Genomic DNA, 18,741 nt, shown 5'->3' with positions numbered 1-18,741 from the left:
CATTTTCTGGAAAATAGTTAAAAATTTGTGAAAATGATGGTCTCAAAACATGTCAAAATGTAACTTAACAATGTGAAGTTCAGGAAAAACACTGTACAGCCATCCTCCGCCATCATCACTCCCTCGCTATATTGCGTTTTTTCAGAAACGAATGCTGATTGGTGGTAGTCTACGGTCTGTTATTCAAAACATACGGAAATGCAAGTGATATGTAGTATCCTGGTCACTAGGCGGCAGTAATGACACAAAACATTGAGACCATTTCCCACATGATAGAGTGAAAAAAAAGTTCTCCTCCCATCCCGTGTGGAAGTGGTAAGTTTTTGGCTTCTTAAGAAATACATTCGAGGCTAAATGGTTAGCACGAGGCCATCTCGAGTCCCTGCAGCATAAGAGTTGGGCAAAACACAGAATAATAGGCGTGTTATTTCATGTCTAGAGGGTTCTAATAATGTTAAAAAGCATTTTTAGAAAGTCATAAACAGGTTTTATATGATCTAACTACAAAAATATTCCATTTATTAACATTCAATCCTCCATCCATCCATCCATCTTCTACCATTTATCCGAGGTAAGGTGGCGCGGGCAGCAGCCTAAGCAGGGAAGCCCAGCCTTCCCTCTCCTCGGCTACTTCATCCAGCTCCTCCCGGTGGTATAGCCAGGCCAGTTGAGAGACATAGTCTCTCCAACGTGTCCTGGGTCTTCCCCGAGGCCGATTACTAGTCGGACGTGGCCTGAACACCTCCCCAGGGAGGCATCCTGACCAGATGCCTGAGCCACCTCATCTGGCTCCTCTCATTACGGAGGAGCAGCAGTTCTACTCCGAGTTTCTCGTGGGTGACTGTGCTTCTCACCTTATCTCTAAGGGAGAGCCCAGAAACCCTACGGAGAAAAGTCATTTCGGCCGCCATCTTGTTCTTTCAGCCACTACCTAAAGCTCATGACCATAGGTGAGGGTAGGAACGTAGATTGACCGGTAAATTGAGAGCTTTGCCTTTCGGCTCAGGTCCCTCTTCACCACAACGGACCAATGCAGAGTCCGCATCACTGCAGACGGCGCACAAATCTGCCTGTCCATCTCGCGCTACATTGAATCCTATATTGCAGAAATGAATTTATCGGTCGGTCCGGAACCAGTAAGCGCCATAAACGAGGGATGACTGTAGTGGCACATAAAACCTTGCACTCACAAAACACCAATGTCAGTGATAACAATCATGATCATTGGACACCACACCATATTTAGATATCGATACATAACTAACGTAACGTTTTAGTCATGTAGTTTATTTAATTAGCATTTATTTATATTTATTTTACCAGCGTTTATTTATAGAGCACAATTCATACACAAAGTAATTCAAAGTGCTTTACAGAATAGAAAGGTAAACTGACTTTATAAAATAATTCCATAAAACATAACATCATTCTAAGATCATTCCATGCAATTCCATAAATCATCCCATAAAACCAAAAGCTTAAAATCAATACAAAATAAGAGTGCAGATAAAATACTTGCGGCTGTCAAATGCACAGTTGAACAGAAGTGTTTTCAGCCTGGATTTGAACAAAGTTGAGAATTGTCGCACATCTTCTGGAAGACTTCCAGACGTAGAGTCATTTGGCCCCACACCTATGGAACTACGCGTCCAAGGTGTTCAAAGCGCTTCCCACTAGGCATACGGTTTCACAGTATATAACAAAATATAACGGAATTCTTTCTAAATCAATGACAAATAAATAAAAAGCAGTTCTTAATGCAGTATACTTTGGCAAATCCTGCAACTCAAGTCACAACAATAAATGTTTTCTTACTGAAGAAAAACAAAACAAAATGCAATCAAGTGGCTCAAGAAGGTCACAACATTAATATTGTTTTCAAAACTTCTAATGTTACGACTGCTGTAAACACTCAAGCGGCAACGGTGCGGCCGTACCGGCACCGCTCAGCGCTAACAAGGCGTTGCTATCTATGCCCGACTTTTAGCAACACAGCACACGTCTGTAGTTTCAACATATGGAAGCCCAGTTCTGACTGCGAGGAATAACACAAAGTATTTCCACGTAGTGGCCGCGCTGGACCTCCGCTTTCCCTCGTATCGTAAAAACGGTATGACAAACAATTTTAGTGGTTTTATTAGACAATTACACTTTTCATACCGTGATACACCTTGAAACTGGTAACCAGCCTACTTTCCACGCCAGTAAACGCATGCGACGGCTATGGACAGGAAAGGTAACCATCGTTATTGGTTTTCCAAAGTTCCTGTACTTGGTCAATACTATCTGTGTAGCAGAAATTGTGTGTATATTTTTCAAACAGCACATCAATAATGACTTCCACTGCAAATCATCTTACAGGATGCAATCACACTTGCATGCATGAGCAGCAAATCAAGCAGAGGAGATGAGCGTCGCATCGTGGCGGCTGACTTACGGAGGCAGGTGTTGTCGGTGAAGAAGGTGGTGAATTTGTCACATTCGTCCTTATTGTTGCCGCTGTTGCTGCAGTCACAGTATGGAGACACGCTGATCTTGGGCGAGCGCAGGTAGTTTGGAGTCATCACCGTCCCTGTGGATGGACGAACAAACATGTGAGCCTCCCTCAGGGTTAGCGACGTGTCTGCATTGTTTGACAGGTTTGAGTAACTTTTACGTCAGCTTTGGTATCGTTTACGTATTATGCTATACAAGCGCCAAATTGGTACTTTTGAAACGGTGGTTAACAGTGCCCAAAAATGGAAAACATAAATATTTTGTCCAAAAACAATGCCTTTTTATTTTTATGAAATTTTGTGACATGCAAGTTGACCAAACTAGTCATTTAAATACTTGCCCTAACCCTAACACTAACCCTAAACCCAACCCTAAACCTTAACCCTAAACCCAACCCTAAACCCTAATCCTAACACTAACTCTAAATCCTAATCCTAATCCTAACCCAACCCTAAACCCTAACCTTAAACCATAACCCTAAATCCTCAACCCTAACCCTAAAACCAGCCCTAAACCCTAACCCTAAACCATAACCATAAACCCTAAACCCAACCCTAAACCCAACCCGTGACACCTAACCCTAACCCCTAAACTCTAAAAAAATAATAAAAAGCTACACTGATGAATACATTCCCCAATATGAAATAAAATCCACATGTAATTGTCATAGTAACGACAGCAATACCAGCAATGAGAAAGAAATATTCCAGGAATGGAATGTGCCAAAGAATCGGTAGATTTGAGTCTACTTAATGTTGAGTTCAGAATTCCGGTGTTCGTGAATGCACCTGGCTGTGATTGGCGGCAAATGAGGAAGTGTTGTGATGGTGAAATGCGCATGCGGTGTTGGAACGGAGCACTGCTGCTGGCGTGTTAAGGCCGGCAATCAAGTTTGAAAACAGCGTCGGGCTCTTGGTCCGGATGTAACACGACATACAAGACGTTACTTGCACGATATCACCTGCAAGCGCTCGTTGCAGGTGTCTGTGTCTGCATTCATTTAGCACCCAAATGGGCCACGATAGCTGCTTGGTTAGAGCGTTTACGCCAGCCCATGTGCTTCCATTATCCCGGTGGGCTTGCAGCTATGATGGGACCACCACAAATCACCCAAAACTACCTGTGAGGAAGTGATTGGGTGTCAGCACAAAGTTGGAAGCACACAACCGTGTGAAACAATAGGAGGAAAAGTTTTCTCATGTTAGATGAGCTTTGAGGTTTATCATCCTGAGACTGGGCACGTCTCATCTGTAATGCTGTGGATTGTCTTTGTGTGGATGGAGTGTCTCGAGACACTGAAACTTTCTGTGTTACATGATGGATAACAATAGTCTGAGCTCATTGATACAGCTGTGTGTGTGTGTGCGTGTTAGCAGGAAGTGGAGTGCAGAGGAGTGAAGAGGCTCTCTCACAGCGAGAGGAAGTAAATTGCTTCAGTCAGTGATTCTTCACTCCTCCAACAGGCCGCTCCCTGGTGCTGGCCTGACTCCAGAACCTTTAGCCTTTTGTTTTGCAGGGGGGGGTGCCATGAGGACAATGTGAGCTGGGTGCCGTCTGGTTTAGAAACTTGTGAGGATGTTTTGGCTCGCTCTCCACACGCTGACTCAGGGTGGATTGAGATTAAAAAGACAAAGTCAAAAAGTTGGACTGGCTGACTATCAACTCACCGATCAGACCCGAGTATGCCAGCAGACAGTCTGCGTAGTTCTCCTTCAGGCAGCCCGACAATGACCGCGGTTCAGTCTGGCAGTTGGCGAAGAAGTCCGCCAGACGAGACCTACGCATGCACACACACACATCCAAAAATATGGATTACACATCACTTATTTCTTTTCGTGTACAGTAGATGCCTGCGTTTTGCCAAGGTTATGTTCAAGGTCTACTGGCAAATGGCCAAAAACTGCCAGCCCATATAAATGTCGGCTAACTCTCCCGCTAGCCTGATGTTGATGTTCTCCTTTGGTTTTGGATCAATATTTGAGGATTTCAGGAAGTTTCAGGAGAGTATAGAGTGGAGGGAGCCACCCGCTGTAGCCCAGCAAGGTGCACTGTATTCGGGCACACGCACGGAGCAGCCTGCGTGACGCCACGGAGGTCTCTGGCAGACCTTTTGCATTTTTCAAAGGTTTCAGGTGCCTGATAAGGTTTTTGTGCGCTCCATGGGTTTTTTTCCCCCATCATCGCGGAGCATTTCGTACAACATCCTTCCTCGGAAAGTGAATGTTTGTTTCCAAGTGAGCTCAGGGGAAGTTATGACAGGCCGTTCACGTCACAGGCAGCTGAAAAATGGAGAGCTTGATTTGCTCACCTGCACAGTACGGGTATTTTCGCCTCCTTGGACTGTTTTTTTTAAAATTATTGTTTATTGGAGCTATTTTTATGGGATTATGGGATTTATCAGTTTTTATCATAATTTGTATCAGTTTTTATCATAATCCCTTCATATCGGCATATCGGATAATCATCCTGCACCCCTAATATAAACTATTCCTGAGTTAGGCAGTTAGATGTGTTTTCTGCAGTGCAAAAAATGGCCTATTTTTGTAGAAAAATAATTAAATTATTTGTATTATTTGTATTATTTTTGTCATTTAATTTATTTTATTTTTATTTCTTTATTTAATTTTTATCTTTATTAATGTTTTGGCCTATTTCGGGCAAATAAATGTAATTAACAATTTTTTTTTCTCCAACCAGCCTATTTTCATAGAAAAATAAAAATAAAATCAGCAAATTTGTGGGCCGTGAATGCTGAATGGCGAATGTGCGGGGATCAACTGTAATTGGAAGTGAAACAAAGAAACACACACCCCTCAACTTGTAGTCGGCACCCAGCAGCATCAGCGAGCTTACAAATGGCTGACATATGGCGAGGAAATGCCACACTTGAATTAATCTCAGCTACCTGACAAATGGACTACAAGCAAGCGAGACGTATGTGTGTGACGAGACCCCAGAACGCCTCCGGAGGAAGACGGACACAAACTTGAGGTTAGACTTTACTGCAGTCAGTGCATACTGTACGTGCGTGTGTGTGTGTGTGTGTGTGTGTGTGTATAGGAGGTCCAAATGGAGCTCATTTATGATGCTTCAATTTAATTCTGGTGAGCCACATGCTGCAGCCTCCAGAGACTGCATTACACACATACACACACACACACACACTCAAACACTCATAATTGGTGTAGCATTAGCACTAGCACTAGTATGTAACGCTGCCTGAGATCACAAACGTTATCAACACAAAAGACGGTGATGGTAGCCTGTTAAGATCATCATCATCCTCCAAAGTAGTCGGGATTTACTTTTCCATATCGGAAAAGAACACCATGGTCTGGTTGCCCTGGTAACTGTCCCGTGATGTTCTCTGAGGCTTCCTACCTGCAGATGTAGTTGGTCCTGCAGGAGGCCTGCAGCTCCAGACAGTTGGGTTTTTGTTTCTCTTCGTAGGAGCAGACCGGCACGATGGTCTGGCGCCGGCGCTCCGAGCATGCCGTCTGGTCGCTGAGTGGGCACGAGCAGAACAACATGCCGTAGCTGTGCTTGGGGGGGACCTGGACAGGGAGGTGGTCAAAGAACATCTGTGGTTGGATTCTTCCTTATTTATAAATGTAGTTAGAGCATTGAAAACCTGCCTACCACCTTCTAAATATGATTTTTAACATTATTAGAGCTCTCGAGACATGAAGTAACACCCCATAGTCACCTTTACACTCCTATTACCCAATGTAGTGGACATAATAAGAGAAAATAAGACATACTGTATAAGACATAAAAAAACATTTACCACCTTCTAAATGTGCTTTTTTTAAACATTATTACAGCCCTGTCAACATGAAATGACAACCATATAGTCAACTTTACACTCCTCTTACTCAATATAGTAAACATAATAAGAGAAAATAAGACATATAATACATAAAAAAATAGTTATCGCCTTCTAAATATGCTTTTAACAATATTAGAGCCCTCTAGACATGAAATAACACCCCTATAGTCACCTTTACACTCATATTACTCAATACAGTGGACATAATACAAGCAAATAAGACATTTAAGACATAAATAAGACATGTGCTCATGTGGGTTGCTGTAAATGTGGGAGGCTGGGGGGTGGAGTGGCAGACGGGAAGCCTGAATTGAGTTGAATTTTACGGCCACACTAGTAGGCCGTGCTAGGTATTATTGTGGCTGTTGTGAGATGATTCAAAGCTGCAATAAAAGCCTGTTGTTCCGCCCATCAAGTCTGGTGCTTGTGTGTCTCACCCAACATTACAGTAACATTACTGACACCTGGTGACCAGTGCACAATACTACACATCATAACAATGTCTTTCAATGTGTCTTGTGAATGCCTTATATTTGTTTTTTTTACTTCATTTATATAAAGGTATTTTTTAATAGGATATTTTTCACAGTGATTATAAACTTTGACTCACATTGTTCCACCTTTTTGAACATGTAGAACTGTGAATTGTACTACAAGTATGTGATGTATTCCAGTATAACTTGTATGCATGGTCATAATAAATGAAAGCATTTACATAACTGTCTTATTATGATCATCATGCAGATTTCTTTAGTGTCTTATTCTTACCAGGTTATGATTATCATATACAAATAGACTTCTTTCCCATCCTCAGTTAAGTGCAGTGAAGTGTAGATGGAAGGTGTAAAATAAAAGTAGTTTGGTGGATGAGTGTGCGGGTTTATGTGTCTAAATGTGCAATAAGCACTTAAACATTTCATGAAACACTTTGGATGATTTTATGGAAGGTTTGCGGCGTGGCCTATTCAGCGGACTAACAATGTGGAGATTTAAGAGGCTGTCGTCGTAAAGCGCGACACAAGACAATAAAAGTATACAGTTGTTCACAGCCGGCGTGACAGCTCTCTGCTGCTTCTTCCTCTTCTGTTTATTCATCTTGTTATTTACAAGAATTGTTCCCACTTAAGTTGTTCCGCAGGGACGTGCTCGGAGGCGGCTCGGAACGATCGCCCTGTTCCCCCGTGCCGCACACGGCCAGAAAACATCTTTTGTGTTTGATGATGGAATCAATGTCACAGCTTTGTGTGGCACGTGGTTATTTATGGCGGATGACGAGCAAATCCTCAGCGGCCGCCACGTGCACTCTATCAGATTAGGATCGGGTGTCCTTTACATTTTATCCCACACAGGTGCCAAATCGCTATTTTTCAAACACTGCCAGTGCTTACACAGCGCTTAAAAATAGGAAAACATTCACATTTTGTCCAAAAACAATGCCTTTTCCTTGTTTGTGGAACTGTGTGCTGGAGTGGAGAGCGATGGACAGAATTGAGCACTGCTGTTGGTGTGTTAAGGTGGACAACGACGTTTAAAAAGAGCGTCAGACTCTGCATGCATCTGTGAGGGTGCTTACTACACAATATCACCTTCATGTCATTATTACAGGTGGCTGAGTCTGCATTCATTTAACACACAAACGAGGCGCCGATAACACAAAGTTTTGCGAGATAACGCACAATTTTTTCTATCATAACGCAAGACTTTTACTCAATAACCCGAAACTTTTGCAAGATAACGCAAAGTTTTTGCAAGACAGCGCAATACTTTTGCGAGTTATCGCAATACTTTTGTGAGAAAACCAAACTTTTGCAAGATAATGGAATACCTTTGCAAAATATCCCAAAACTTTTGCGAGATAACGCAAAACTTTGGCAAGATAACACTTTTGCGAGATAACGCAAAAGTTTAGCGAGATAGCAAAATACTTTTGGAAGTTATCGCAATACTTTTGTGAGAAAACAAAAAACTTCTGCGAGATAGCACAATACTTTTGCTAGTTTTTGAAATAATGCCAAACTTTTTCGAGAGCTTGAAAAACTTTTGCAATACAGCCCAATACTTTTGCAAGATAACGCAATACTTTTGTGAGAAAACACAAAACTTTTGCGAGATAACACAATCCTTTTGCGAGATAACGCAAAACTTTTGCGAGATAGCACAAACATTTTTGTGAGTTTTTGAAACAATGCAAAACTTTTTCGAGAGCTCGCAAAACTTTTGCAAGCTATCTCAATACTTTTGCGAGATAACGCAAAAGTTTTGCGAGATAGCACAATACTTTTGCGAGTTTTCAAATAATGCAAAAAGATTTCACAAAACTGTTTACATTAAAAGCATTGCCCTTCCGCTACTTCTGTGTTCAGAGCGGTGTTGAAACGTCAAATTAAGAGCAGTGTTGTCACGTCTCGGCATTGTGGTGTTGTGACCACGACCTCAGTATGCAGAGAACGAGATCCGAATGCAGGTAAAAAGGAAGAACTACAAAATAAGAGCATAAAACTGGAACTATGGCATAAACTAAACATAAAATGCCTATAGCTACTTAGTTTGTCAGTCTTTGTCACCTTATGTCGGCATCAGAGCCATTTTGATAGTGAATTTGGTACAGACTCCTAGAGGGGCGTGGTCTCACCTTGTCGAAGAACTGGCGCAGGGCTTTGTGGCACTTCCTCTTGTTGCAGACTTCGGCGGTGGACACGCGGCTGGTGCACGGGCTGATGTAGGCCGAGCGGTACTTCTTGCACGTGTCGTTCAGGTTGCAGGCCTTTGCCGCGTTCAGACAATTGTTCTCCCGGGCCACGGCCGGCTCACCTGGACGGACGGGAGGGAGGGAGAGTGCATCAGCAGCAGCTGCTGTAGGAATTATTTTCTCTGCCTTAAGGTACAATCCACTCTAATGTACTCCCAGAAGACTAATTATTACTTGCAGGTCAGCGTTGTTCAGCTATGCTCCCAAGTAGTAAAAGTCAAATGTATCAAAAACTTTGAGGGTTCCACTCCAATGACACAAAATTATATCTCCTGAAGATACAATCATGTATTCTCAAGGCAATGGATAGCAATTGGACTGATCAGGTTGTCTTAGAAGACATTCTGCATCTCATCCAAGCAGGCTTCATCAGTTCATGCTCAATGACTAGATAGGACATCTTCAGAAGCAAAACAAAAAAAAAATTATGATTCATCAGATCATGCTTAAAGACTAGAAAGGACAGCTCTAGAAGTGAAACAAGATGTGTCATCAGTTCATGCTCAAAGACCAGATAGGACAGCTCTAAAGGCAAAATGAGTGGCTTCACCAGTTCATGCTCAAAGACTAGATAGGACAGCTCCAGGGGTGAAACAAGTAGGCTTCATCAGTCCATGCTCAACGACTAGATAGGACAGGTATCTCTGATCTGAAGTATTTATCCTTTAAGGTGGAGTCACACCCAAACAACAACGGTTTCCTAGATTCCTAAGAGATTCAATCATTTATGTTCCAACAAATAGGGCCGCACGGTGGGCTAGTGGTTAGTGGTTAGCATGTTGGCCACACAGTCACAGTCAGGAGATCGGGAAGACCTGGGTTTGAATCTCCGTTGGGCATTTCTGTGTGGAGTTTCCTCCCACATTTAGGTTAATTGGCGACTCTAAATTGTCCATAGGTATGAATGTGAGTGTGAATGCTTGTCTGTCTATATGTGCCCTGCCATTGGCTGGCCACCAGTCCAGGGTGTACCCAGCAAGTCGCCCGAAGTCCAGCAAGTCCAGCCCCCGCGACCATAATCAGGAGAAGCGGCATAGAAAATGGATGGATGTTCCAACAAATAAATAGGATGACCTCCAGAGGTATAAAAACCTCACCTCCAATATAATTATGTGTATTCATGTTTAGAAAGATGACAGAGGCAATTTAAAAAAAAAAAAACAATTTGCTTGGTTTGACTTAAATACATGTGGTTGGAAAAAATGGGTACCAGCTGACAACGTTTGGGAACGTGAATAAATACTTTGGATCCTGCAACCCCCTCAGACGAGAGCTGTCCTATCTAGTCTTTGAGCTTGAAGCAATGACGCTTGCTTGGTTGAGACAACCTGAACAGTCCAGTTGACATGAATCCAATACCCTGAGAGTACAATGACAATATTTACATGATATTTACTTTATTATTTAGTAGCTTTCTCGTGCAAAGATAATGAGGGCTGCGCATCATTTCTTATATTTAGTCCACCGTGTGAAAATAAACAAAAATTCTGGCACATACATGTCACATTATGTGCAAACGAGGTTTGTGATGTCACTTCCTGCATCAAACCCTCATGCATGCATCCCAGCCAGCCAGCACGCATTCCCAGAGCACTCAGACATCAGCAGCTAATTATCATTCTCACCCACTTTTGGTGAAAATGGAGCGAAAAGAGTGCATTTCCTGTCTAATTAACGAGCACCAATTAAAAAGGGGGCGGGCCGGGGTGACAAACATCTGGGAGTAGGAGGGGAGGGCAGGCGGCGAGTCAACAGGGCTGATGAGCTGAATTAAAAAGTGTGCTAATGAGACGCAATACTTCAAAACGCCAGCGGAGGGGCAAGTTATGAAGATGAGAAGTAGTGCATTAGGGAGGGGTCGCGGTTTACCATTTGGCGACGTATTCGTCAACAACAGACCTTCGCTGAATTGAACCAGTAGGAAACATGCAGACCCATCCATACCTTGGTCATGTGACCAGCTGCAATTTGACATTGATTCTTTAACGGGCAGCTGTGGTGTTTTTGTGCGCTTATGTTGGAGGAAGAAACAATCAATAGCGAATCTGCTCTTTCTACGCCTCCACAGAACCCGGACCCCCGCCGAGGCAGAGCCATTCGACAGAGAGAAGCCTGCCTTTCCATCGTGGTACTCGAGCAGCGACTGCTACAGGAGCCCATAGGCGACATCGAACTAAACGTACAGTTCAACGTGTTAAGCTCAATTTGTAGCAATTTGGGACATCCTGGAATGGAAAAGAATCCTGAAATTGTTGCCAACATAAAACCTTTGCAGAGTACAGGCAACCTTTGAAGTCACATCAGACATTCTTAAAGGAAAAGTGCACTTTTTTTGTGGGAATTTCGCCCATCATCCACATTCCTTACGTGAGACGTGACACACGTCTTTCTCTTTTCTGTGCGTTCTAAAGGTATAAAAAACAGCTAAAAAGAGGCAGCTAGGAATGCCCGAAATGGGACACACCTATTCCGCCTATAAAGCCTTCTGAAAAAAAACCTCCTTTACATAATGTGACCTGCATATGAACCAAGCTCCAGCAGCATTGTTATTATTATTGTTATTAACATTGCTGCACCCAAGAACTACAATACTGGTGTAGTGACACCTCGCCACGCGGCACCGGCTAGCTACTAGCAATACAAGTTGTATTCTAACAAGTCTCAATTTTACGAGAACAAACTCATTGCAAGGAAATATAATTAGCAGCATAGAATTGAAATAATAAAGAAAAAAATGTAAAAAAAAAAATTAAAATATTAGAGAAACAAACAAAAAAAAAATAAAGTTGTAATTTTTGGAAAATTAGGATGGGGAAAAAGTTTAAATATTATGAAAATGAATTCATAATTAAAAGAAGAACATTTACAAGAAGAGAGTTAAAATAGTTGGAAAAAAAACAGCAGAAAATGAAAAAAAAGATTTTTTCAAGAATAAAGTCAAAATATTAAGAGAAAAAAGTTGTATTCTAATGAGGAAAAAAGTTGCAATTTTATGAGAGTAACCTTGTCATATTATGAGGAATAAGAATGTTCTTTTAGTTGCATAGAGGTGAAATATTAAAGAAAAGACAATTAAAAACAGAAAGCTTATGAGAAACAAAACAAAAATAAAGGTGACATTTTTGGAAAATTAGGTTGCGGGGAATTACAAATAATATGAGAATAAAGAATATTAATACAGGAATATTTACAAAAATTATTTAAAAAGAGAGTTGAAATATTAGGGGAAAAAAATGGGGGAAAAACCAGCAAAGAGCAATTCTGAAAAAGCAAAATGTGCACATAGCGTGCATTGATTTTGAGGAATGTTGCTTGGAATGAGATTCTGGCGGTATGATGACCTTGGGCAAGAATATCATGCTTTGACGGTTTCACTGTATTATAATTACAGCTCTAAAATGTGTTATTTTGAAATATCTTTCTTGAAAAGAGGAAAAAAAATCAAGTCAAAACAGTCATTTTTAAACCATATAATATAACACCATTAAAGTGGAGCGTAACTATTTAAAATGAATAACGAAAAAGAACTAAAAGGCCAGACTTTCATGCTTTGCACTTTGCACTTATTTGGATGTTTGTGGTGCATAGAAATGTGCAGCTTCAAATTTGTATCATTGCCAACGTTATTGAACTAATTCTTAACAATATTTGTGAATTTATGAAGACTAAATTGTCTTACTTGTTGATATAGTGGTCCCCCGCTGTATCGCGTTTTTTCAGAAATGAATGAATGAATAAATGATGACTGTTTGGTGGTAGACTATGGTCTATTATTAGTCAAAACATATGTAAATACAAGTGATATGTAGTACTGTGGTCGCTAAGAGGCAGTACTGACACAAAACATTGAGATATTAGCTTACATTATATTACCTTAACACTGCATGAAGTCAGCCATGGCATGTCCCACATGACAGACTGAAAAAAAGTTATCCTCCGATTCCATGTGGAAGTGGTACGTTTTTGGCTGTTGAGAGTTGAGACGTTGAGAAAAAATACATTTGAGGCTAACTGGTTAGCTCACTAGCTCATGGCTGTCTCGAGTCCCTGCAGCATAAGAGTTTTGCAATGTGTTGTAAACAATGAATAACAGGAGTTTAAAGGTGACTATGGGGTGTTATTTCACGTCTAGAGGACTCTAATAATGTTAAAAAGTGTATTTAGTCTAATCATGTTAAAACCCGTATTCAGAATGTCATAAACAGGTTTTCTTTGCTCTAACCATGAAAATATTCCATTTATTAACATTGGACCCTGTATCGTGAAAACTACTTTATCGTGGTCGGGTCTGGAACCGATTAAACGCTATAAACAAGGGATGACTCTCGGAGAACATGCAAATTTAGTTGACTGCTGCTCATGATTTTGTTATTTAGACTTTTGTTGAGACAAAATGTTTCAAATGCAGTACTATAGCGTACATTGCATATTGCAGTAGTTTGCACACACCGTGTTTACAAAATACTTTACTAACTTCCAAATGTATGACCTCAGGGGTCTTGGGATAGTTCCACTGTTGTCGTGTTAATCCGTTGATGTATGTGTGCCACTGCACCACCTAGTGTCAGCAAATACAGTATATGATCAACTCCTGGCAGATGGTATCATCACATACACACACGCACATACACACACACAGAGGGTTGGGGCCGGGGCCATCTGGATGCCTGGTTGGGGGAACGAAGACCCCCCGGTGGCTCATGTTTCCGATCCAGCCACAAATTGATTATCACGTCTCCTGTTTCCTCCGGTCCGGCCGACCCCCCTCCCAGTCACCCCGCCCCCCACCTAATTACAATTAGCACGGGACAGGGTCGAATGTTGACCTCCACTCCCCCCCGCATGAAATTGTCATCCCATCTTCTCCTTCTCTTTGCCTGCACTGCGTCATTTCTGTCCTTTTCTGTAAATGGTCTACAGTGGTGCCTTGGTTAACATCATTAATGCGTTCCAAAAGGTCCGACTCAAACCAAAACGGACTCTAACCAAAGCAAATTTTCCCACAAAAAAACAATGTAATTGGAATTCATCCATTCCAGACACCCAAATATGTTAACACAAACCGCATTGGTAAGGCATTAATTCTAGTTTTACATGCAGAAAACGATGCAAAAGTAATTACAAATGACAAGCGAACATTTAACATCACGTTTACCTAATTTTGTTGGACAAAAACCCCACAAAACCATTTATTAACAAAATAATACAAACACTTTATTCTGCTGCAACCACAATTGGCAAAAATGTAAAAAAAATATATCAAAGTAAATATTAACATTCTAGAACCAATAAACATGTACCCAGAAAATAGAAAAAAAAAACCCCAACAAGAAACAACCACCACTGCCGGCAGTGACGTCACGGAAGTGCGCCGACGAGGCTACGTGTGCAATGTTCGACTCCCTGCTGTGAACATGCCACGGTAAGTACGAATGCTGAATGAGTGTTTTGTTGTTGCAAGCAGAAATGAGTGTTATTGGAGTAAAATGAGGAAGAAACACAAAATGTCACCGTGCCGATTCTACACAGTGTACAAACGATACGACTCGATTCTGCAGTTAATGTTTGTTGATGTAGACATGAATATTACATTAGAAAATGACGAAGCCAACCCTCAATGCGGAGAAGTTGGTACGACCCGCACGGCAAACGCCTTCCTCTTACAGTGAATGTTTGTTTACAAGTGAGCTCAGGGGATGTTCCGACGCCACAGGCAGGAGGAAAAAGGCACGCTTAATTTGCTCAACCTGCACAGTATGAGTAATCTCGCCTCACTGGAGATGTTTTTTTTTTTAAATGATCAGTTATCTGAGCTATTTTTTATGGAATTGGATTTATCGGTATGACGTCATAATTCCCACATATCGGCCCCTTAATTATCGTGCACCCCTAATTATTATTATTATTCATATGGACATCTACGGAAGTAAAAAAAATAATAAAATTGAGACGGCGACAAGAATTCGTCCAACATTGGTTCTTAACATTTCATGTGAGATGGCTTTGTTGGATCCTTCCACCAAATCAACAACAAGTAGAAGACCGACAGTATAAGTGAGCCTTTATTGACTGATTGAGCAAAATGACTCCTTGGTTCTTCATTAGGTGTCATAATAATGTTTCTCCCTGGTCATGAATCATGGAGTAGATTTATCAGTATCTTGTGAGAATACACCTCCACGCACCTCCTGAGGATTGTGTAAAAAGATATGCCATGCCAAATAAAGCCTGAGGTCTCATGTCTGATGATCTCGCCGCCGTCTCCTCCCTTAATGGCGCCGCGTTCTCGAGTGTGAGGCGAGCAGAGGATGAGGAGGAAGGCTGGCTCATCTTTTCTTTCCAGAAATCCCCACTTCTTCTCTCCGTCGGTTCTCCGGCCCTCACTTTGTCTCTCCTTGGATGCAGTTAATAATCTCCGTCCCAGTGCAATAAAGCCACATGGCACTCGCTGCAGCAAATACCATAACTCACATTTCCCAGTAATTGATCCCTGCAGTGCAACAGTCTCTCTGTTTTCCTCCTCCATCCACGCCGCTCCCTGCCCCTCCACCTTATAGACTCCCTCAACTTTTTTCTCTCCAATTCCGTCGAGTTTATTGAGCTTTAGTGGCACAGCCCAATAAAGGAAATCAGCCAGAGACAATTATTTTAGTCTTTTCACCATTCAGAATCAACGCTTTGGGCTGTAGCGTTACGAGAGTGCTAGATTTAAATAACACGTGCTGGATTCCTCATCACACATTCATCTTCTTACCACAAACGTCACCCTCTGTCCAAAATGCTTTTTTTCCAAGCTGGAAATTTCACTTGGATTGTACCAAGCAGTAGTTACAGTTACATTCCGTTTTTCTCAAACCTTATGAAGAGGACCAGAATAAGATACATGCTCTACCACTGTTTGGCAGCCTTTTGTTGGAAGGGGTACAATTTCTTGTCATCTGAATGAAACCTTTAAAGTTTTTAATAATTTAACAGTTGATGCTCAAAGACTAGATAAGACAGCTCTAGTCGGTGCACAATCCGAAGCATTTATCGTCTAAGGTTGAGGCATGGCCAAATTAAAATGGGTTACACAGATTCCAAAGAGATTCAATCATTTATCATCCTCCAACAAATAGAGTCCCCACAACATTGTTTCTAAACAACTGTTTGTTTGCACTACAAAAAAGTAAAACTGTTCTTGTTAGAAGATAAATACTTTGTATCCTACACCAAGCCCTCAGACCAAATTGTTGAGGTTGTCTTAGAAGACGTTTTGCCTCTCATCCAAACAGGCTTCATCGGTTCATGTTCAAAGACTAGATAAGAAAGGTCTCGTCTGACGGGCTGATGCACAATCCGAAGCGTTTACCCTCTAAGGTTGAAGCATGCCCAAATAAGCAGTTTCACAGATTACAAAGAGATTCAATCATTTATCTTCTAGCAAGATACAATGTCGTGGGGACTCTGTTTGTTAAAGGCATTCCCAAATAAGAACTGTTTCACAGATTCCTAAGAGATTCAATCATTTATCCTCTAACAAAATACAATGTCGTGGGGACTCCGTTAGAGGATAAATGATTGAATCTCTTAGGAGTCTGTGAAACAGTTCTTATTTGAGAATGCCTCGACTTTAGAGGATAAATGCTTCAGATTGTTCATTGACTAGAACTGTTCTATCTAGACTTTGATCATGAACTGATGAAGCCTGCTTGGATGAGAGGCGAAACGTCTTCTAAGACAACCTGAACAGTCCAATTGGCATCCATTCAATGCCCTCAGTATACATTATTGTATCTTTAGGGGTACAATTTCTTGTCGTTGGAGTGCAACCTTCAAAGTTTTTGTAATTTAACAGTTAATGCTCAAAGACTACATAGGACAGCTCCAGAGTTGCTCTGGTGGGATACCACGTACGGTAGGAAAGTTTCCCTCCTCACCTGGTTTTGCTCTTCTGTACCAACACAGCAATTCATGTTTGAACCTCTTCCGTTCTGCTTTGCAACACAAACCTCTAAGAGTCTCGTGACTGACTTTTAGGACCGCTTTCAAGTTTGTGTGATGCTACTGGTAAGGTTTCTGTGTAGTGCGCAAGAGTTCGCCAACTGGCTTCAGCTGTGTATTGTTGGAATAAATGTTTGACTAAGAGGTGGACAGGAACAACCACTGAAGTGACATCACCCCTTCAGGGACTGTGCAGAAGATGATGCGATGCCAGCTTGTGTGTTTGCACAACGTCCAACAAAGCAAGACTGAGAAAGCAAAATGAGAGCGGAGAGCAAGCGTGGGGGGAAAAGCCGTGATGATTCTCCAGCGAGAGGCCGGTTTCATTAGCCGTCTGCCAGAGTGGAGCTCAGCCTGGAGAGGGGGCCCTGCGGGGCTGCAGCACAAATATATGGCTCTTTAATAATCTCCACAAACACATTCCACTACACTGTGGTGCACTTCGCCGCAACCGCACCGCTCCCTCGCCACACTGGGCCGGAGCCGCCGTGCACTCACTCCACCACTTGGCTGCCTTCTCTGGAGCTCAGCAAGATTTACCTTCATGCACAGAGGATTAACACTGCCTGTGTGTGTGTGTGTGTGTGTGTGTGTGGAGCTATACAGGTACACGCATTATGTAGTAGGTTTACCCTGCCATGCAGACGACACAATCACTGTTGGCTGAGTCAGGCTGAGTCACATGACCTGCTTGAATTTCAGTTTTCTTCCTACACCATTTCCTGTACCACTTACAGTCAAACCTCGCTTTTTAAACGCTCCTGGTTTCTCATTCTTCGGTTTTCAACTAAACTTTTCACCCATGTTTTGTCAGGTCTTGGTTATCGTACGATATTGCACATTGCTGTTGAATCTTGTGGTATTAAGAAAGACGTGGAGAACGTAGTTATGGTGGCCATGGAGGAGTGACAACGCATGAAGGACATATGAAATATCTGAACGTGCATTGGCCGCACTAATTACGTATGTGGGGGTGCACGCGTGGCGCACGTCACACATAAGGAAAATAAATAGTTGACATTTTGCTTGACACCAGCAAAACATACGAAAGACACACGTTGGCCTTACGGACAACGAACGAAGACGTACAAAGACGTACAAAGTGCCTAAGTTTGCCTTGCAACCTGAAAAAAACGTAAACATCGGTAAAGTTTGTTTGACATGACAAAGAACCTCTGCGGTCGGTCTGGCGCTCAAAAATCCATGCATTTCCTGCATTTTTTTTTTGCACACTAGGAGCCTGTATGACCGGTTGGGACCTACGCCTACCCTACAGAAAAAACTTATTTCGGCCACTTGTACCCGCCATCTGGTCCTTTTTTCACTACCCAAAGCTCATGACCATAGGTTAGGTCAATTGGATTTACATTGTTTCCTACTCGACTTCAGTTTTTCTACAATTTGGTTTTAGATGGATCCTTTGGAAAGAATTAACAAAACCAAGGTTCTGGTTCTGGACTTTCCTACACGTGAGACAGAACCAGCCTTGGAAACGTCCATACACATGACTAAATGGCTTTTTATGCGCCCTTGAAGCCTAGGTCACAACCGGATGTGCGATTTGTTGGCCTTGCGATTGTTGCGCTCCCCAAATTGGTAGTTTTTTCTTTGTTTGTGGAGAACGTACTGTAGTTATGGTGACCATGAAATTGCAAGATCTCAACACGCATGAAGGACGTATTAA

General features: G+C 42.0%; 1 protein-coding gene across 2 annotated transcripts in view; it reads right to left on the bottom strand.

The window, feature by feature from the left end:
* The window catches only part of gfra1a (gdnf family receptor alpha 1a), a 106,803-nt gene that overhangs the window by 11,373 nt on the left and 76,689 nt on the right, over positions 1-18,741 (bottom strand). For both annotated transcript variants that reach the window (XM_054799720.1, XM_054799721.1), the window contains 4 exons: positions 8,958-9,136; positions 5,878-6,050; positions 4,164-4,273; positions 2,438-2,572 (listed from right to left, as the gene is read on the bottom strand). In XM_054799720.1, the coding sequence (XP_054655695.1) occupies positions 2,438-2,572; positions 4,164-4,273; positions 5,878-6,050; positions 8,958-9,136 (597 nt within the window). The remainder of the gene's footprint in view (positions 1-2,437; positions 2,573-4,163; positions 4,274-5,877; positions 6,051-8,957; positions 9,137-18,741) is intronic.

This window comes from Dunckerocampus dactyliophorus, chromosome 14 (genome assembly GCF_027744805.1).
Source record: "Dunckerocampus dactyliophorus isolate RoL2022-P2 chromosome 14, RoL_Ddac_1.1, whole genome shotgun sequence".
NCBI classification, from domain to species: domain Eukaryota; kingdom Metazoa; phylum Chordata; class Actinopteri; order Syngnathiformes; family Syngnathidae; genus Dunckerocampus; species Dunckerocampus dactyliophorus.
This window is presented reverse-complemented; position numbering and strand designations above follow the sequence as displayed.